This window comes from Saccopteryx bilineata, chromosome 7 (genome assembly GCF_036850765.1).
Source record: "Saccopteryx bilineata isolate mSacBil1 chromosome 7, mSacBil1_pri_phased_curated, whole genome shotgun sequence".
Lineage (NCBI taxonomy): Eukaryota > Metazoa > Chordata > Mammalia > Chiroptera > Emballonuridae > Saccopteryx > Saccopteryx bilineata.
This window is the reverse complement of record NC_089496.1, coordinates 44,358,749-44,379,372: the sequence shown is the minus strand read 5'-3', so window position 1 is coordinate 44,379,372 and position 20,624 is coordinate 44,358,749. Positions and strand designations below refer to the sequence as shown.

Below are 20,624 nucleotides of genomic sequence, written 5' to 3'. Positions count from 1 at the left end.
TGGAAGAAGAAGGGAAATACCAAAGGCTTTTTGATTTAAATCAAAATTAGGGAGTTGTCTTCTTAAATAGAAGCTGGTAAGACTATACTTTCAGGGATCATTTCTATAGTTTGTTAAATAGAAGCTGGTAATAAATACAAAAGCATGAAGCGTGTTTGAGAATGTATCTGCTTTAGTAATCCAGCCCAATTTAGTTACCAAGTAATCAGACTAGAACCAGAAATAGAGTCTTTATTCAGAAATGTTTATTTTTTATTATTTATTAGTCATAAAAGTAATTTATTTGACAGTTTTTATAATAAGTATTTTTCACTTATGTTAACCACCCCTCGATAATAAGATTCTTTTGTGAAATGGAAGTAGAAAAACTGTTTATAAACCTGTTCTCTTTCCTCAAGGCAAAACCAAAAACATACGCTTTATTATATCATACAATGTAGAAGACATTCTACCTGTATGTCTATTTGAAATAGGATATTCCTATTTCAAATACTTCAGACGCGACTTACGTTATTAATGGCGTTAAATGCTTTGTACCCAGACTAGGAAAAATAAGTGATAAAAATGAACTTAAAGAATATTACAAGTTAGTAAAATGTTATTCATATTCTCAAAGTAATTGTACAGATTGATACCTTAAAACTCACAACATAAAACTGTTGCAAAAGAAAAAAAATAAAAGCTTGCCTGATGATCTGTGTTAACAATTTTCAACCAGCATGCGGCTACTATTTTTTAAACATGCAATACCTGACTATTTAGTCAGGGGCACTGACTTCTTTTTCTTTAGATTGTTGAATAAAAAAGTGACAAAGCCAACACAACCACAGCTGTCTGATGTGAATGCCATGTCTCAAATCATAAATATATAGGTCATAGAATGGGGTTACATCTTATTGGTCACATCGCCTAATACATTTGCATTTGGTTTGTTAATTCCTTGCCAGAAATTTTTTTATACAACTATAGGCACCTGATTTTTTTAAAGTCTCTTTAGAGCAAAAAGAGTAAGTAATTACTATCATTTTTTTGTAACTCAATTAAAATTATACCTTTTGTAAAATTCACAATATATTATATTTTTTGGTGTGCATAGAATTTTAGTAATTAGTTTTCCATGAAATAAAAAAGATTGAAAATCGCTGGTCTATGTGAAAATAAAACAGAATTGAATGAAAAGGAACTAAATAATTCAGTCTAAATTGTATTCATCTCTTATTTTTACGCAGTTTGCCAGAGGAATCTGCATACAAAAAGAGCTTCCTTTTCCTTTCATAACTATTAGTTTTCCCACTACTAATTTGTCCCATGTTTGTGTGTTTGTGTGTAAACCAAAATGCAAGTCTTTTAAAAAGCCATTTTTAGGAAGCAAAATTGAACTTCTCTAAAATCCTGTAGAAAATGAAACAAGCATTCTAGATTTTTAAATGCAAAATACTTTAAAATAAATCATTCTGCTGTTAAGAATTGATTTTAAATAATTATGGTTACTTTAAAGCCATACGGCAGTCATTCAGTGATGTTGTCTTATACAGTTTCTATAGATGGCATTCATTTATTTCATCAATGGTAGAACATAGCATTTCAGAGAATGGGCTTTCTTAGACCTGGGTCCTGGCTCCACCACTTACTGTGTGTGACCTTGATTTCCCATTTGTAACGTGGAATTAGGAATGGTTACCATTGTGGCTGTGTGAGAATGAAATGAGATGATGACTGTATCAAGCTTAATTCATGGTAAAGGCCTAATAAATGTCAGCAGTTACTGTTATCATTACCTCACTGAACCATGCTGATATTTTTTAATGTGTATTTGTTATTTATATTTGACGATGCTTTAAAAAATGGTGCTTGATACGTATAGTCTTTTAATGTGGAAAAGGTAAGGAAGGAGTAAGATCAATTATTAGTTGTCCTTTAAATTTTATATGCAAATTATTTGACTTTTAAAATGCTCTTGACAAATTTTCAATGAGGTTGGGTTTACTTTTTCTATTTGAAGACATATTGGAACTCTCATGAGGCTATCAGGATTTCCATTTCAAGAAGTGGAGCTAATAAAGGCAAATTTGAATGTCCCTAATAGTCATTCAGTGTTTGCTTGGTAGCTTTCAAAGTGACTTGGTACTTTACAGAGGGCGGAAAGACTAACAGATGGCAAACCTGTGATTGCAACCTCTGCTCTTGCCCCCGGTGTCATTACATAGGTCACTGTATTAGTGTAAAGCTTAACCGCCTGGGAATTCTGTGGTCCTTCTAATTAGAAGTTGACCATCTCTGTGTCTAAGCATGCTATGAGCCTTTTTTTTTTTAAAGAAAAAGAAGATATTAGATATCACCAGTACTAGTTAATATCAAATATATTCATTGGTTAATCCTTTCTGAAGAGAGAAATAATAGTGAGAAAATAAACTCTTCGAAAGGACTATACTGAAGTAACAATTAGTTATCTTTTACTGATTGTAGTGGTTATTTTCTGATAGTTTATTGTTTCATATATCCATTGAAAATAATACTTTTCTTTTCGCCATTAAAAAACTGATGAAAATATTTGGAATTCCAAATTTCCATGTGGAGGGGAGAATTAATAGAATATGAAAAATACAGGTGTTGGCAAAAGTAGGCTTACAGTTATGAGTAGGCAAAACAGAATTTATTCTTGTATTATTTATTAATTATTGTATATTCATTAAGTTTGGGTTTCTTATTAGGGCATAGTTTTCCTGTTTTGTTTTGCAGGTATACAAGTGGATATTTGCACTTAAAACCTTTTAGAATAATAGTAAGTGTCAGCAACTCTGTGTCTTTGTATCTGCTATGGGGTCTCTAGAAATGGAAAATGTCATTAAATTTATGTGTAAAAATGTGAAGTAAAGTGTAATTCAAGTGCACTTGTGGAATAATGAGTTCTGAGCCAGTAGTTGCTCTGGGAACTGAAGTTCATTTATCGACTGTGTTCTAAAGCTAAGCACCCAATGTACTCTTAAGCCAGAAATGTCTACAAGATCCTGGACATCATCTGGAAATATATAGGAAACAAAACAAAGGCATTTGCTACCTTTATACAAAATGATAATGCATGAAATATTAGAAATAATGGAACTCTTTTCCATTTTTCAGACTGCACAATTTATTCCTTTAGCTTGCTGATGGACTACATCCACTATATACACTCTTTTTAAGGCGAAAGTTTCAAGACATTCTAGAACTCTTGAGTTATCTTTTAAAACAGTGGCCTTTTGAATAAAACACCATCCAAACAATAAGAAAATCTGAATTCCACTCCTGCCTTGTTCCCCTTGACTTGCTGGGAATATAGTAGGCACTTGATACGTGCTGATTTGAATTCACTGGGTCCATGTTTCACATTCCCATACTGCAAGTGGAAGAAGACCCATTCCTCTCCTGCTCTTGTAGGGTGTTACATTCAATGTTTAATATGTTTAATATGTTGAGCTTCTTTTAAAAAGTAGGACTATTATATAAGCCAGGGTTCCCCAAACTTTTTACACAGGGGCCAGTTCACTGTCCCTCGGACCATTGGAGGGCCAGACTATAAAAAAAAACTATGACTATGAACAAATCCCTATGCACACTGCACATATCTTATTTTAAAGTAAAAAACCAAAATGGGAACAAATACAATATTTAAAATAAAGAACAAGTAAATTTAAATCAACAAACTGACCAGTATTTCAATGGGAACTATGGGCCTGCTTTTGGCTAATGAGATGGTCAATGTCCGGTTCCATATTTGTCACTGCTAGTCGTAACAAGTGATATGACGTGCTTCCAGAGCTGTGACGCATGTGTCCTGCATCACCGGAAGTAGTACTGTACCTGAGCAACACAGCACTTTCTGGCGCCGCCACATACAGTGCTCCTCTCATTGACCACCAGTGAAAGAGGTGCCCCTTCCGGAAGTGCGGGGGGGGGGGCTGGATAAATGGCCCGCATGTGGCCCGCGGGCCGTAGTTTGGGGACCCCTGATATAAGCAATGCATGTTTGTGTTATGAAGAGGAAACTAGCCTTTGTCAGTACATGATTACTTCTTCAGGGTACCAAAAACTTGTGAGAATTCATGTTTTGAAAATAGCAGTTATACTGTTTACATCTTGTTACAAATGTTCAGTTTCTAACATTAAAAAGTGTTCATGTGTTTATGGCGCTATGCAAATCAAATGGTCCTTTTAAGAACTTAAAATCTAGGGGGTTAGGGGAGGATGAAAGGGTAGAGGGGGTCAGGTATATGGTGCTGCAAGAGGACCAGACTTGGGTGGTGGGCACACAATGGAGTATACAGATGATGTGTTACCAAGTTGTCCACCTGAAACTTGCATGTTACTAACCAATATCACTCCAAGAAATTTAACTTAAAAAAAATCTAAAGAATCTAAAGGGATTAGTATTAATAAACTTTGGTGTTTTTTTTTTTAATTACATGTTATTAAACAAACCCAAATATTGGACAAACAGCAAAAAGGGTTTAGACAAATGAATTTCTCTGTGAATACAACCAGGAAGAGAGAATATTGGCTATGGACTCAGAAACAAATTTTAGCATTTGTTTTGAAGGGAAAATAATCATTTTATGTTTTGATAAGAAGAGGGACCTGCAAGTAAGAGTCTGTTTGTATCAAAATTTTTGAAGAGTTAATACAGTATAAATATAAGGAAACTTATACGATTTATTTGAAATTTCTAATAACACTTTTAGGGATTTATTTCATTTATTTATAATGGTTTTCTTTTTAAAGACTACTTATAATAGGCCTTTCCTTAAACTGTTGATCAAAAAGTATTGCCTTTTAGAAATCATTCAGTTATATAATAATACTGTATTTGGGGAGCATAATATATTAAGATATAGGAGTATGTATGGAGCTTTTTTTTTGCTCTTGAGATTTACGAGAGGAGAAAAGCGACTTGTCTATGGAATGGATCTGAAACAAAACTAATAAACTTGGATTTAATTAATTTGGGTAATTAAAAGTACACTGAATCTAATGAGGTCAGGACTTGGTTTTTCTAAAATGGATGACTCACGACTCTTCCCCTCCTCTGTTCCCCATAGGAAACCAGTTCCCTCCGATCGCAGCCCAGGACCTCCCTTTTGTCTTGAAGGCCGGCTACCTTGAGAAACGCAGGAAAGGTAAACTCGGACGCTGAGGGAAATCTGAGAACGCCTTTATCCTTGGGTGAACGTGCTTCCATATTCACGTGGGGCCGGTCTTCTCTTTAGGTGATGGAAGAGTTTTAAGATTCTAGGAAAATCTAGATGACATCATTCAAAGCCCAAAGTAAAACTTTTAGCTCTAACTAATGTTTATAACAAAACATTTGGTCAGGTTTTTAGTTATCGGGCTCAGTTATTTGTAAGTGATTCAGGAGCTGCTTCCTGCCTCTCCGAGGAAGGTGGGGTAGGGGGTGGGGCACGGTGGTAATCTCAGGTGGTCATCTCAGGGACGGACTTTCTCATCACGTCCGACCCCACAGCACAGGGTACCCCGTGTCTGCCCTGGCGCACGCACGTCTGCCAAGGTCCAGGTGGAGCCTGGCATACTGTCCACCACTTTCTATTATTCATTCAGTGTTTCTCTGCATTGGCTCTGATAATTGGGAGTTGACCATATGGTCTCCCTCTTTCAACACTGATATATAATGGAAATGAAACATGGAGGTGGTGTTATGATACGGGAAATGAAAAGCAGAAAGTCTCTTCATTACCATTCTGCTTATCTCTCAGGGAGTCCCTTTGGACCTTTCTATTTATGTCGCATTTGCTTTTCTTAGCTTTCTTAGCTGAATTTTAAAGCAGAAAGAGATAATAGAAATAATCTAGGTCAACTCCTCCTCCCTCTTTTTATAGCAGACGAGAAAACGAGACCCAGATGAATCAGTTATCTCCCGGCTGTGTAGTCCAAAGCTTTCCTGACCTCCCTGTCAGAGAGTTTGTTCGCTGTGCTGTTGATCCTGTGAGTGCAGACACTCTGTCTCTGCTTCGCTGTATTCTATTTAGCTTTGCTTTTGTTGCTTGGAAAAGAAGATACAAATTAATTAGCCATGGAGTTTTAGAGCTAGAAAGGAACCTTAGAAATCATATTAACTAACAACCTTCTACAATAAAGAAATAGCGTTATGTTTACATGTGTTACGTATATAATCTAAACTGTTCCCTCTCCCGTTTGTTGTAGATCACAGCTTTCTGGGCTTTGAATGGCAGAAGCGGTGGTGTGCGCTCAGCAAAGGAGTCTTCTATTATTATGGGAGCGACAAAGGTAGTATTGGTGCTCAGTTATCTCCACTCGTTGGGCAGAAGAGTTTGGGAGCCATTTTTCATCCCCCTTTTTTTGATACAGAGTAAACTGAAGACAGATGGAGAAAGAATAACTGAGAACTTTAATAATTAGAGCCGTAGACTGATTTATAATTCTATTTCATTATTTGAAAAATTCTCCAAATTCCACAGTGCCCTGAAAGTTAATGCAATTATGTTTTATTGGATTAGGAAAGAGAGGAAAATAACTTTCACCTGTGTGGCTTTTCACCTTAGGAAATGTTTATCATCCAGGCTGTAGCTGTAGGATCTCTGAAGAGGTTAAGACCATTAGGATGGTGAGAGTTTAGCTGGCTAAGCACTTCAGATGTATTAACTGTCCAGCTACAACTTTGTGCAGTGAGGTACTGTTATTCACCCCACTTATTTTACTGTTTGGAAAACTGAGAACAGAGAGGTTAAGTAACTTATTTATGGTCACAGAGCTGTAAATGGCAGATCTGGGCTTTGAGCCTAGGCATAATGGTTAGAGCCCATACTGTTAACCACTGTTCTCACTATATTAATTTAGAAAAAAGATATACTTTTTAAATTTCATTTCCTAATTATAAAATCTCTAGTCATAGTTTACATAACTTTAAATTCATTAATTGAACAAATAAAGTCATAAATATTAAAATTTAAGGAGTATAAGCTTTTTTAGTTTTTTTTTTTTTTTTTAGGAAAAGAAGTTCAGAAGTTCAGTATAATAAAGTAAGGGTCATATAGAAATAGCTAACATTCACTTCCATAGAGGACACGTAAGGAGAGAAAATCATAAATGTTTAATATCACTGAATATAAGCTTTCCTATGGAATTCTTATCAGTGTTATTTGGAAATTTATGTTTTATTTTATGTTATTTACAGGTTTTAGGGGTTTGAATTATAAAATTGGGCCAATATGATGAGTGTATTTCAGGTAAATTTGAAATACATGAATGATGCTAGAAATTGATCTCGCCTTTTGGCTAATGGAATTAACAAATTCAGAATTAATTGGTTATTTCCATTCTGTCACTTATTTACAATGTGTTTAAATGTAAAAATGGCATCAAAAAAGTATAAACTATAAATAACTATGAACAGGCAGCCTTCTTCCTTCTGCCAAAGGTAAGTAGGTGATTTTGTCCCCAAATTTAGAGTCCACGTTCAGTTATGATTATTATAGGTCATTAACATTCATTACTATCATATTATAGAAACACAGTTTTTTACAGCACTGGGAATTGAGATGAAAAGAAACATCTCAATTTTATAAGACCAGAGGAGCGAGCTTTCAAAACCTTGTGGCTTTGGTTCAGTTAGGTTTCTCATTTTACATTTCTTTAAGAATTAATGAATAGTAATGTCTGTTTCCTCCATTCCCAGGCCTAACTGGTATATACTAACTGTTTGGTGAAAGATTGGCAAGAGTTTTCCAAAAACCTAAGAAGCGTTTATATTTATTTCAAAGGCTAATATCCAATGAAATAAATTTTGGGTCTTTTTGGGATAGGTATTAGTTAAATGTCTATTTCTGGTCTCATTTGATGAGACCTTTTGGTCTTTGTAATGTGTATTTTAACTACCTCGTGCTTATTTATCCACCTCTACCACCACTGCTTTCTAAAAGTTTCTCTTCTGTCATTTCTTTTTTACGTGGATGTTTGAAGATCTGGTTTATAGTTCCTGAAACTCTTCCCTATCCCTTACTACAAAGCCTCCTGTCTCCATGGAGATTTCAGATCTGTTTTTAATGGTTCTCTTTCTCTGTGGCTTCTTCCTTTGAAATTCTTGGTCAGTTCTTCTACTTTTAGGAACTTTGTGTGTGTATATGTGGGGAGGGGGGAGTCTATCTTTAAACAGTTTTATTTGCTTGTCATGGTCCTAATTTCCTTCCTTTGTATCTTTTTCTTTCCAGGAAAATTTATGTGTCACATGAATTTTTTTTTCTTTTATAAAATCAGACAACTGATTTGTACCGTCTTATTTACTGTATGTGTGAACCATTTGCCTCAACTTTGGGAAGAGCTATTTAGATATATGAGAACTATAATCTTCCAACGAAGTAGGATTTAGATAAATGGATTATGGAGGCACAAAAGGAGTTGATACCACTTACTAGGTTAAACTGTACTTTGTTACTGTTTGACAGATACATAGTTCATATTTTCTAACATTCTATGTGTGCCAAAAAACATTTTGACTCACCAAGATAATAATGGCTTAGAAAGACTAGTTCCAGCCTCTAGGGTAAATAATGCACTTACCTTTGTATCCATAAATATTATCTGTATTTATTATTCATGGCCATTTGGGGCCCTTAAGTAATAAATATATCGAGAGAAAGTACATATTTTATCACTTCATAAAATTGCACCCATCCTTCCATCCCCTTCCCCTTCCTTTGTTCGAATCCCATTCATCAAACTTGTTTGGTCCTGCATGCTGAGACTGCCAGCAAGGTAGTCATTCATTCATTTATTACTGGGTTTTATTTGATACACATTATCGGCAGCTCGGTGGATACTAGGCACAGGGAATCCAAAGGTAATCCTGCCTTAGAGGTGCTCACAGTTTAAGTGAGAGGAAGGAGGAAGTTGTGGGATTGGAGGTGGGGGCTGGGTGGATAAACTGATCATTTCAACCAGGTATAGTGAGGGTTTTAAAGAAAATATCTTTGGATCACAAAGGAGGGGTGGCTAACTGCCGAGAGGAGTTTAGGGATACTTGCTAGTGGAGAGGACACTGGACCTGAAATAACGAGTAGGAGGTTGTCAGGTGAGGAAGGGCGAAGCAGGCGTTGCTGGCAGGGGAACAGCAGAGCTTCTGAGTTGCGGAAAGCCCTGGCTGAGCCCAAAGCTGGAATCAAGGCAGAGCAGAGTGAGTGGGGAAGGTGCACCTGAGGCCACAGGAGTGGGTTAGGATCTGACTAAGCATAGGGCTCATGACCACATTCTAGTTTAGGAAATAACTGGAATAGTCCTGTGAAGGCTGGATCGGGATAGATTAGAGACTGGGTCAACAGGGCCACTTGGGAGGACGCTGAGCTAGCGGAGGCAGGGAGGATTCACAGGGCTGCTGAGAGGCCGGGGAGGACCAGGGCCCACCTCTCTGGCTCCAAAGTCAGGCTTTTTCCACAAGTTGGCTATTCCCCTCCCCTTCAACTTGCCTGGAAGTGATGGCTCATTTCGGAACCCGTTCCAAACCCGTATTTTGTTTTGTTTTTCCCTTTTTCTTTTTGACCTCCATATGATCTTGAGTCAGCATTATGAACCTTATCTCTTCCCACTTTTGACAAGGGAGTGGTTAGTTTGTATTCATCTCTTTTCTTCCCAGTAAGAGGTTTTGCTGCTCCTACCCCACTTCCCAATGAAAGAGAATTTAGCAGCATCTAGTACATAGCAAATGCGAGTAGCCTTGGTCCTACCAAATCATCCTAAACATGCATCACAAGTTATTACATCAGGAGGGTGTAATCTTTTCAGTGCTGTAGCTTTGCAGTATACATATAATAAAAGTCATTAGAAAACTGGGCTTAACGCAGATCATTTAAAGTAAAACATTTAGGTTAGCAAGGACATTAATTTTTCATTGAAATTGACCTCTGTATGTTCTCACTTCCCCCACAGCCTCACCAATGATAGGAAAAATAGGTTTTATGTGTTCGATTTGGATGAAAATGAGAAAGTGTCTTTTGGTGTTGAAATCGCATCATAGTTCTCTTAGAATATTTTTTAAAATATTGTTAAAGGACAGAATGTTCGTACAACTGGAAGCTCTGTTGTTTTACAATAACAACTTTAATAATAGCCACAAAAGCTTACCTTCTGTTCCTGATTCATTTGATAGAGGCGAATTCCTGGGTCAAGGCATCCGCTTTTTATAGCTGTATTAGGAATATGAGTAAAATGTATAAATGAACTCATATTTTAAAATTTTATGATTTTGTGTAACAAAGGATAATACCCTTGTTATTCTTTAAGAAAAGGGAATAATTAATTCTACTTTTCATCAGAATTATTGCAATTTTATAGATTCTGGAGCCTTTGCTATGCAAATATTAACTTTTCAGTTTGCCACTATACATGTTAAATAAAAGGCCTTTATTTTCTGCCCTTATTGTTAAGAGACCTTATAACAGTATAAAGAAGTTAAAATACACATCTGGTATTTATTAGAATTTCATCAACAGGTAGAAATATTCAGGTACAAACTAAGTCTTATGAAGGGTCTGATGATTACAAATCATGTTGCTTTCTAATAAAATAGGACATAGTTTGATTTAAAATATATCTACATTCATATAAAGATTGAAAACATATAGAGATTGACGGTAGATATATTTTAAATCAAACTGCACTGCTATAACTATTACATAGATATAGATATATGGATATTGCTGTATCTATCTGTGTATATAGCAACATCTATACCAGTGGACATGTCAAGCATTATTAATTCAAAGTGGTATAATGTAAATACATTGGCTCAGAAGAGTGGGCACAGAGGACCCATAAAACAGTATGATGTGTAGAAGCTGGCTCACTGGGACAGTAGGTGAGTGAGGGTTGTGAGCCAGGAAGGGGTGAGGTCAAGTTGTCACATGTCGGGAGTTTGGCCTTTTCTATCTCAGGGACAGGTCATGTTTGTAAGCATCAAATGTAAGTGGATGGCATGAGAAACTCCGGTTGGATGTTGGAAAGATCATGGTGACAGCTGTCAGGAGGTCAGACTGAAGACAAGATGTCTCCTGAAGCAGAGAGTGACTGATGGTTCAGAGAGGTTATTGCAGCACCTGCATGCACGGAGGAGCTGCGGGGTGTCCGAGATGTGTGCGCCATGCTCGTGTTGCACGAGTAGCATCCCTGTCCTTTATTCCCTAGTGATCGCAGGGAGGATCTGAAGATGTCCTCTGTGTGACATTTATCTTAGCAAACGCTCTAGTTACGATCCTCAGATAGGTCATATCTGAATTATTATCCGAATTCCAGTTGTAGAGAGAAACAATAGGTGTAGTCATAAAAGTAGACACAGAGCTTTAAATTTCTTTTCTACAAAAATGCCTGTGATGTATGTGTTCTCCAGTCACAGCTACCTCGTGCTACTCTGCTGTTTAATCGTGTTCATGGCTGTGGTTGGAAATGTGGGGTGTATATAGAAACCACTCGATTTTTATTTTAAAGGAAAAAAAAGGTTTGGGAAGTTCCTAAAATTTCCTCCACCAGATCATATAATTCAAACTTATAACTCTAACTAATATGCTTCCCTTTGGACCCAGAAATATTGCCTGTTTATTATTCAGAGACTTTTGAGGCTCTTAATAAAAATATACATAGTACAAAGTATTTTTCCCTTAAAACAGTAATAATTTGATATTTCCTCACAGTATAACTCAAAATACCAGAAGTATATTTCTGAATTAGCATCAGCAGCTGTATTCCTGTGAGCTATATAAACAGGGACAATGTCCATATGCCTTCAACTGAGGGCCTAGGACAACTTGGTAATCAGTTTGATAAAGTTTATTGGGAGGAATTAGTATTAGGGTGCATATTTTCCTCTTACCTGCTACTTAAATGAACATTAAAACGTATAGAAATAACATAAGTTATTCAGCAGGAGGAAGGGCCCTAAATATAAGAAGCAGACACTGGAAATTTCCGAACACATTGCTTACCTTTCTTTTTGCTAGCCATGTGTGTCCAGTTACCATTGCTGGTATAAACAACAGAGACCACCTCTGTCTAACTACACAGGAAAGGAGATTGTTGGGAGAATATTGGCTCTCAGACAGAATTGGTGGGAAGGTTAGACAACCGGGCTCAGAAAGGCCAGGACTAGGGGAGGGAAGATGGCGTGAACTTCAGCCCCGTGCGTGGCCCTGCAGAGACCCCGTGCTGGGACACGCTGCCGCCCCTGTGTCGCCAGTGTGCACTGGCCCCCACTGGCGAGTGCCACAGCCCGAAGAATGGATTTTGAGCACTCCTCTGATTCTTTTGTCACTCAGTCAGTTTTAGGTCCCAGGCTGGACTATCCGCTTGGCTGATCAGGAGCAGGGAAAACCGACCTGCCCCTAAGCGTCTGCGGTGGGAAGGAAGCTGGCTGTGCCCGCCCCCCCGCAGTCCCAGGACTAAGATGGGAAAGATACTTGGATTCTGGGGACCCTCAAATGATGCTCACGACTTATAGGGATGCTAAATGATTTGGAATTATTTAGTTGCTATATTTATACCGCATTTAAAATGGTAGGAAGTGGTTGATGTTTTAAGCATATTTTCTGAGGGCCAGTAAAGAAGAGAAAAAGTAAGCATATTTGCAAGAAAAACAGGACTGACTGGATTGTGGGGGGTAGTAGTGGGGTAAGGGGAGAAAACACAGGGACAGTTGATTAGAGAAAGGGAGAAATAAAGAATAATGTTTAGTTTTCTGTTTTGGAGGCTCAGTTAATAGAGGTGCCACTTACTGAGAAGGCGGACAGAAAAGCCAGGTCCCAGGTGTTGGGAGAGTGGGGATAAGATGGCCTCCACGGGGTCCATATTATATTCATTGTGCCGTTAGCACATGCCAGAGATGAGATGCGTCTAGTGAGCAGATGAGGATTTGGATGTGCAGTTCTGAAGCTGGATTAAAATGGGAATTATGTGTCACCAGCATATTGACAGGAATTTAATCCTTAGAATTGGGTGTGGTTGCCCAGCGAAAACTGTAAAGTGGGAGAAGACCAGCATTTAGAGGATAACCTGTCGTGGCTGTGTAAGAGCTAGGCAAGTGAAGAGGAGCCCATAATGCAGGCTGAGAAAGCTGGGCCCAAGTTGCAGAAGGAAATCCAAGTTTATCTTCTCTACCGAGGCTTCATAAATTACGTGTTCTAGAACAGTGATTTTTCAAGCATTTAATGTGTATCAAAATCACCCGAATGCTTTCTAAAGATTTGATTTCCTGGACCCACCTCCAGAGATTTCTGTATAGCAGGTGCAGAGTGGGAGCCATTTCTGCATTTTTTAAACAGGCATCCAAGATGCTTCTAACATAGGTGATTCTTGAAATGTACCTTGAGAAACACCTTTCTAGGAGATAGTGTGAGACAGTTGAATAAGCAAGGCTTTGGAATCAGACTGACATTAGAGTCCTGGCTGTGTGCCCAGGAAAAAGTGGGTTCTTTTCAGGTTTGTTTTCTCATCAATGCTATGGATATAATAAATGCCTTCTCTCTCTGAGAATTATTATTAGGTGCATATATAAGATGTGCTACATTAAATTCCTGGCATATAGAAGGAGCTCAGTAAATGTCAGTTGTCTTTTTGGCACTTGAAAAACTCAGAACACAGCTGTAAACCTACAAGCCAGTGGAAAAAAGAGAAGGAAATAGCTATCATTAACCTCATGCATTTTGTTTTGTAAGAGGTCAGAGCCAACTGCTTTTTACCTTGAGCCTACAGAATTAGAATTGTGTAAAATTAAGTTACTGATTTAATAGATTTCATTATCTAGGTTTCTCCTGGCAGCTTTCAGTTCTATAGACATTAAATTTGAACAGCGTGGTATGGTCAAGGTTAAAGTGTGAAATAGAAGCTGAGGGAAATTCAACAGAAGGACAAACACCTCACAAATATTGAGGACATCAATGTCTTATAATAATATAAAAACTAATACTCAAATTAATGTAGTATTCCAGCCCGCTGGAAACTACCAGTGTCGCATGGAAAAAAACTTCTCAGGACACAAACTGATGTCAAGAGGAAGAGGGGGAGGCCTGCCAAGGGAGGCAAAGAAGACCTCCTGAACCTCCTTCTCCCTCAGCGTTTATTGATCAGAAGCAGAACGGAGGTAACAGGATTACAAGGGAGGGAGGCCAGGCGATAAGGGGAAAGAACCACAAATGGCCATTTTGCTGACATGGAGAAAGGGCTAATTTGGGTCAGTACATTCTTTTTCTTTTACTAATAAGCACAAAGGAAGGGGCAATTTAGAACCTCTAGTCTAGGCTAATTTTCTAAAGCCCGTTCATGTGCATTCCTTTGTATCTGCACAGAGGTCACTCACTCACACAGCTTCTTGGTGTTTGTATCCAAGAGACATTCACTCAGGGCCTTTAAAGTTCCCCAATCCAAGTCATAGAGGGTTCAAGGTTAGATGGGTGATTCCCTACAAATTAATACTAGAAAATGTTCAATTATGTTTAAAAGAATTGTTTGAGAAGTCATGGAAGTATATATTTCACAAAGGGTTTTCATTATAATTACTAACATTTTCGAGTTTTAGCACTTAAGGAATAAGTTTCTGCTATTTGGTAAATTCACTTAAATAAAATATTTTATTAGTCTTTTATAGTTTTGGGTGGATGAACTTATGTGACCTTATTGCTCTGTGACTGGCACGTTTCTATTTTTAACAGTCTGTCTCAAGTCAAAAGGTCACCTTGAAACTATCCCTGAAGGCACTGTAGAACTAACCTATATATAAATTTTTATGGATTGCCATCAGTTGCTACGGTTTTCTCCTTTTTCTCTGTCTAGAAGAGATGTGGATATACAGAGTGTCCGTAAAGTCATGGTGCACTTTTGACCGGTCACAGGAAAGCAACAAAGATGACAGAAATGTGAAATCTGCACCAAATAAAAGGAAAACTCTCCCAGTTTCATACCTAGTCAGTGCAGTTCGATGTGGGCTCACGCACAGATTTTTTAGGGCTCCTTAGGTAGCTATCCTGTATAGCCTCTACAGACTCGTCACTGACTGATGGCCTATCAGAACGGGGTTTCTCCACCAAACTGCCAGTTTCCTTCAACTGCTTATCCCACCGAGTAATGTTATTCCTATGTGGTGGCGCTTCGTTATAAATGCGCTGATATTCACATTGCACTTTGGTCACAGATTCAAATTTAGCGAGCCACAGAACACACTGAACTTTCGTCTGTACTGTCCACATCCTGACTGGCATGGCTGTGGGCTGCTCCGCTATATACATGGTGTTACATCATCATCTGTGCATGCGCACATGCTGCCACATCATCCTACAGAAACTGGGAGGGTTTTCCTTTTATTTGGTGCAGATTTCACATTTCTATCGTCTTTTGTGCTTTTCTGTGATGGTCAAAAGTGCACTATGACTTTACGGACACACTGTAAAGGGAGAAGAATAGAGTCTTATCACAGCCATATTTCATCCATTTGGTGTCTTGAGTTTTCTGTGTCACACTGGCTAATTGGAAATATGGCTACCTTATAGTTATGGATTTGCAAAAGCTATTGAGAAAGAGTTATAAATCTCTATTTTCTTCAGCCTTTCTGGTACTATTCTCTTACCCTCACTTGGATATTTATACAATTATTTATTTAATACTCAACAATCAACTGAATAAGTCTTAGTTTTATTTTATTATTTTTACTTGGTTAAACAAAACCTTTTGTTTTGTAGACTTCAGTCTTTCATTGGTGGAATGAGGTTTCTTCTGTTATATCATGGATTTGGCACTGTTTTGTTACTCTTCTTCCAGAACATACATTTTTTTCTTTGGTATTTTTGTCAATCTTCTATATACATCATATTCCATTTTGTCTCTCTTCTCTCTTAATCTTTTTTTCCTACCTACAAAGGGAGTTTTTAAAATATATCTGATCTGATTTTTCAACAATGTTCAAAATTTTCAACTTTTGCTGTTCCATTTTCCATTTCTTTATACAGTATTTTTCTACTCTCTTAGTAGCTCCATTTCTATTTTTATTTTATATTACCTTGTTCCATCTCTTATCTCTTTCAGAATCTTTTCTTTTTTTTTTTACTTTAAAGGATGTAAAGCAATTGTCGAGCATTTATTTCTGTTTCTTGTAGTTTATCCTGTCTTCTGCATCTCAAGTGCTGTTATGGGTTTGTATTACATAGTATTTTTATAGTACCTGTGTTTGCTTTTTTTCTTATCCTTGGATAAGGATACTTGTCTCTGTAATCTGTTTACTTCTAGATTGGTTTAGTGGTTTCTCTCTGGTTCATCTGACTAGAGTTTGCTTACATATTCCTTTTAGACTCTAGCAGAAAGTCTGATACATGGTCCTGTAGCCTAGATCTGGGATTTTTTTGTTTAAAGTGCATCTGCTAGTCTAAGGATGAATTGCCTAATTTGGCAACCTAATTAGTTGTCTTATTTCTAGTGAATCTAGCACAGGAAGATATCCCTGCTCCCTGAAGCTCTTCCAAACTTCAGTCTTTGTAATGCTGATGTTACATTTCCAGATACAAACTCCCAGTCCTTATGCATCTCCGTCCCCACTGGTTACATTGCTAAGAATTTTAGGACCAGATTAGAGGTCAGAATCACAGGCTTTGGATCAGATGGAACATGTGAGTGGAGCAGTTGAGCCCTTGTGCTGCAAGAAAGCTACCTTCTCCATCTGGTCCATGAAAACCTGTTTTTCCTGGGGCGCTTAAGGAAATCTCTCAAAATTGCCCTGTATGGCTTTGACATTTTGCTTCCAACTACTTCCATATCTTGTAGTGAAAATTAAATCCTTTTGTGGTATAGTAGATCATTGACTAATGTTTTGGGAGCACTTAAATTTGGTGTGTGTGCTTTACTAGTTTAATTGTTCACCGACTGGTTAAGAAACCTACCATTTTTGGTTTGGTTTTGGTAACTAAATGCTTCTGTGGTTGCTTTACCACCCTCCATCCAAATACTTTGTTTTTCTCTTACATTCTTAAATAATTTTTTTTTGTTCTCCTTTGCTTTTTAAATTTAAGTTTTAATTCATACCAATTTAGGAATTTTAAAAAAAGAAATATTGCCTTTTAGAGGTTTTTGGGATTGAGGAGGCTTGGGAGGGTAGTGATGAGAAGAGACAGTGGTACATAAAGCCCAGTGAGTTTTCATCTAGTCAGGTTTTCTTACCTGCTTACTAAATCTGAAAGAACCGTAGATCTGTAGTAGATTTGTCTAGCAAGTTCTGAGTTTTTCTAGCAATTCTTGACTTTTTCTACCATGACAGTGTCTTATTTCCATACATCCTTCCAAATAAGATCACTGTCTGCAGACCTCTTCCTCCCGTTCCCTAATCTATCCTTTTTAAGCCCAACCATCCCAAATATGTCTGTACTTTTGGAATTAAAAGTGATATTCAGAAACATTATTTAAAGATTTATTATGAAAGGAATATGACCAAAAACTACTCTGTTAGAGAATTGACACAGAAAATCTGAATAAAAGATAATTGGGCATTTGTACTCAACAATGGTAAATGAAATTCTGACTTTCATTTTATCTTCAACAGACAAACAACAGAAAGGTGAATTCGCAATAGATGGCTACAATGTCAGAATGAATAACACTCTCAGGAAGGATGGAAAGAAGGATTGCTGTTTTGAAATCTCCGCTCCCGATAAACGTGTCTATCAGGTTGGAGTTTTTATTTTGTTTTGAAATTAAGTTGATAAAATATTCTGATTTCATTTATAAAGACATTAACTTTTTGTTGAAACAATTCTCGCTGACATGTTAATAATAAAAAGATACTGGTTTTTATACATTGAACATTCATGTAAGAGGTAATACATTTTAGAAAATCAGATTAGTTCAAGTGTTATCTTCTTCAAAGAGAAGAAGCGAATATGTAATTTATCAGTTACTTCACATGTTGCATTTTATGTCTGTTTTAATAGAACTGTGTGATTTCTTAAAAGAATTACATAGCAGAAAGAGTAAAATTATCAAAAGAAAAATATCAGAGTGGTAATGCCTACTGTATTGCTTAGGGTTGTGGAAGAGAATGAGGTAAAGGCATATATCAGCTCTGCAATTCAAGAGCTATCGGTGAGCGTCAATATGGAATGTATGTTTAATAAGTTTTAAATATCTGAGATTGCAGTTGAAAGCCAGTTAATTAAGTTGTCAGATAGTGTGTTGGAATCTGACAAGAACATTTTAAAGAAAACTGTACCCAGCAGTCTAAAGAAATTCATGGGTGTCTTCTAATTGTCAAGGGCAAATTTTGTTCATCAGTTCAGTCTTTGACATTGATGAAGAGAAGCAGCTTTTTTTCCTGCACAGCTGCCAGCTGCTGATCAGAGTTTCAAATCCATCATCCTCTGCTTCAATTACATAAATTTGTCAAAATTAACTGTACATTATAAGAAGCATCCTTGCAAGAAAAGTAGTACTAGACATGAAAAGAATTACTAATGGTCTCAAAAGAAATGATCAGAATGCGACATACCTTTCATTGCTACTGTGGTGATTTTTCTTGTGATTGTTTGTTTTTTATTAGTTCACAGCAGCCTCTCCCAAAGATGCTGAAGAATGGGTACAGCAACTGAAATTTATATTACAAGGTAAGAGCAATTGATTGAACAAGTGATTGCAGTCTTCAAATACTAACTGAATGACTTGGATTTTCATGGATTAAAAGCTTATTGAATTTCTGCAAGAATGAGCAGGGAAACACGACTGGTATTAATACAGACCAGTTACTTCAGATTTATAAAACTATTCTGTAAGTTCCAATTGGCAACTTTGAAATTCACATATTATACAACTGTCAATTTTTAAAAAATGTTTTAGGTTACAGATATAACATATCATGATAGTGGGACTTTATGGGCCTGTATTAATTCAGAAACTAGGTTTTTGAAAATCTCTTTTGCATTTGAAAGATATTTACCGCTTGCTGAAACGTGTTGCAGATTTGGGGTCTGACGTCATTCCCGAGGAGGAGGATGAGAGAGGAGAGGTATATGATGATGTGGATCACCCGCTACCAGCCAGTGGTTCTCCAGCCAGCAGCCACCCAATCGATGAGGAAATTTACGAAGAACTTCCAGGTAGTTATGATCTGGTGACTCATTCCAGGATTCGGAGACCTTTTTTCTTTTTAACGGTATCACGTTGACAACGTAAGTAGAAAATGGTGAGCTGTTAAGAACAAGGACAAAGGAAATCTTCAAAATTCTATTTTATGAAAAGAGTTCTGCTTGAGATATTTCAAGCCAGTGGATGTACACTTATGAAAAGTGAACGGAATGTTAAAATGAAGCAGATACAGTCCTAATCTCATGGGACTTTTGGCTCATTAGCATTGTTTATGCTACATAATTTTTTAATTAAAAAATTGACTTGCCTTACGGTTTTTTCCACCAACTCACCCATCATTTTTTATTTATACATCTTGGAACTTCCATTAACCAGAAGTTCTATGCCCACCCCATATGTCAACAACTTCTGCCTCTTTCGCTCATCCTCGCTGTGGTGTATGGCATTGTCTCGGAGGAAGATGGTGTGACTATAAACAAAGGCCTTGTGAGGCTTGGAGTTTTCCTATTTACTATTTTATCAATATGAATGTTTTTTTTCTATATTTTCAAGCATGTTTAGTGTTTGTATGCCTCAGTATCTGTTACACAACATATAATTAATTGTGTTAGTTTTTTTTGCTTGTAGTTTTGAGGGTCAACCTGAACTAGTAAGGCATCTGGGATTTAGGATACTTAGAATATGAAAACAGTCAGGGGATTACTGCATTGCTCTAGATTAAAATAAGCCTTTTTCTATCTACTAAAAAATCACTAGAGAATAAAAAGGAATATAAACAGTATAAGTGAAATTTAACCTGTCACCTAAAGAGGCTATTTTTCTAAGAATAGAACAATTTAACAGCATAATTTGAAAATTAAAATTGATTTCAAAAATATTTTAAATGTTTCAAATTAATGTATAAATATAATTTTCAATGAAGTCAGCAGAGCATTATAGCTAGCACATGGACTTTAGAATAAAAAAGTTTAAATTCTGGCTGTGCCATCTAGCTCAGTGACTATGAAAGTCACCTTCATCTATAAAATGGGAATAATATCATGGGGAGCGAGGGATGAGCTAATAATTTATCTAAAGCTCTTAATACCATACTTGAATGCAAGTCCACAATAAATTGTACATCACAGTTGTTTTCATTATTGTATCTGGTAAATTCTTATAAGTGCTTCTATGAGGAGGTATAATCATTTTTTGAACAAGTAGGAATGAGTGGTTAATGGTATTATACATTCAGCATATTATAAAAACTACTCAAAATATGCATCTAATACGTGTTATCTTTTACTACCCTAGAAAGAAGATGAGAGGTATAAAAGCATAATTTTGTGGGGAATAGTAATCTGTTTATTTCTGTTATTTTAATGAGCTATCGCTCCTTCCTTTCTGATTTACCCCAAGGAAATGGCTTCTGCCATAGCATCAGTTGTCCTCAAGTAGGGAAGAAGGTTCTTTGACTGCTTGCTTTTAGTCACAGCATATAATTAATACACTTATTTTCATTTAAAATTATTCTTAAGAGCTTG

The 20,624-nt window shown here is 36.8% G+C and overlaps 1 protein-coding gene across 3 annotated transcripts in view; it reads left to right on the top strand.

Moving 5' to 3' along the window:
* Positions 1-20,624, top strand: part of SKAP2 (src kinase associated phosphoprotein 2) — a 153,374-nt gene that overhangs the window by 81,503 nt on the left and 51,247 nt on the right. For all 3 annotated transcript variants that reach the window (XM_066239641.1, XM_066239640.1, XM_066239639.1), the window contains exons 5-9: positions 5,076-5,153; positions 6,196-6,279; positions 17,567-17,691; positions 18,560-18,623; positions 18,975-19,112. In XM_066239641.1, coding sequence (XP_066095738.1) covers positions 5,076-5,153; positions 6,196-6,279; positions 17,567-17,691; positions 18,560-18,623; positions 18,975-19,112 — 489 coding nt within the window. The remainder of the gene's footprint in view (positions 1-5,075; positions 5,154-6,195; positions 6,280-17,566; positions 17,692-18,559; positions 18,624-18,974; positions 19,113-20,624) is intronic.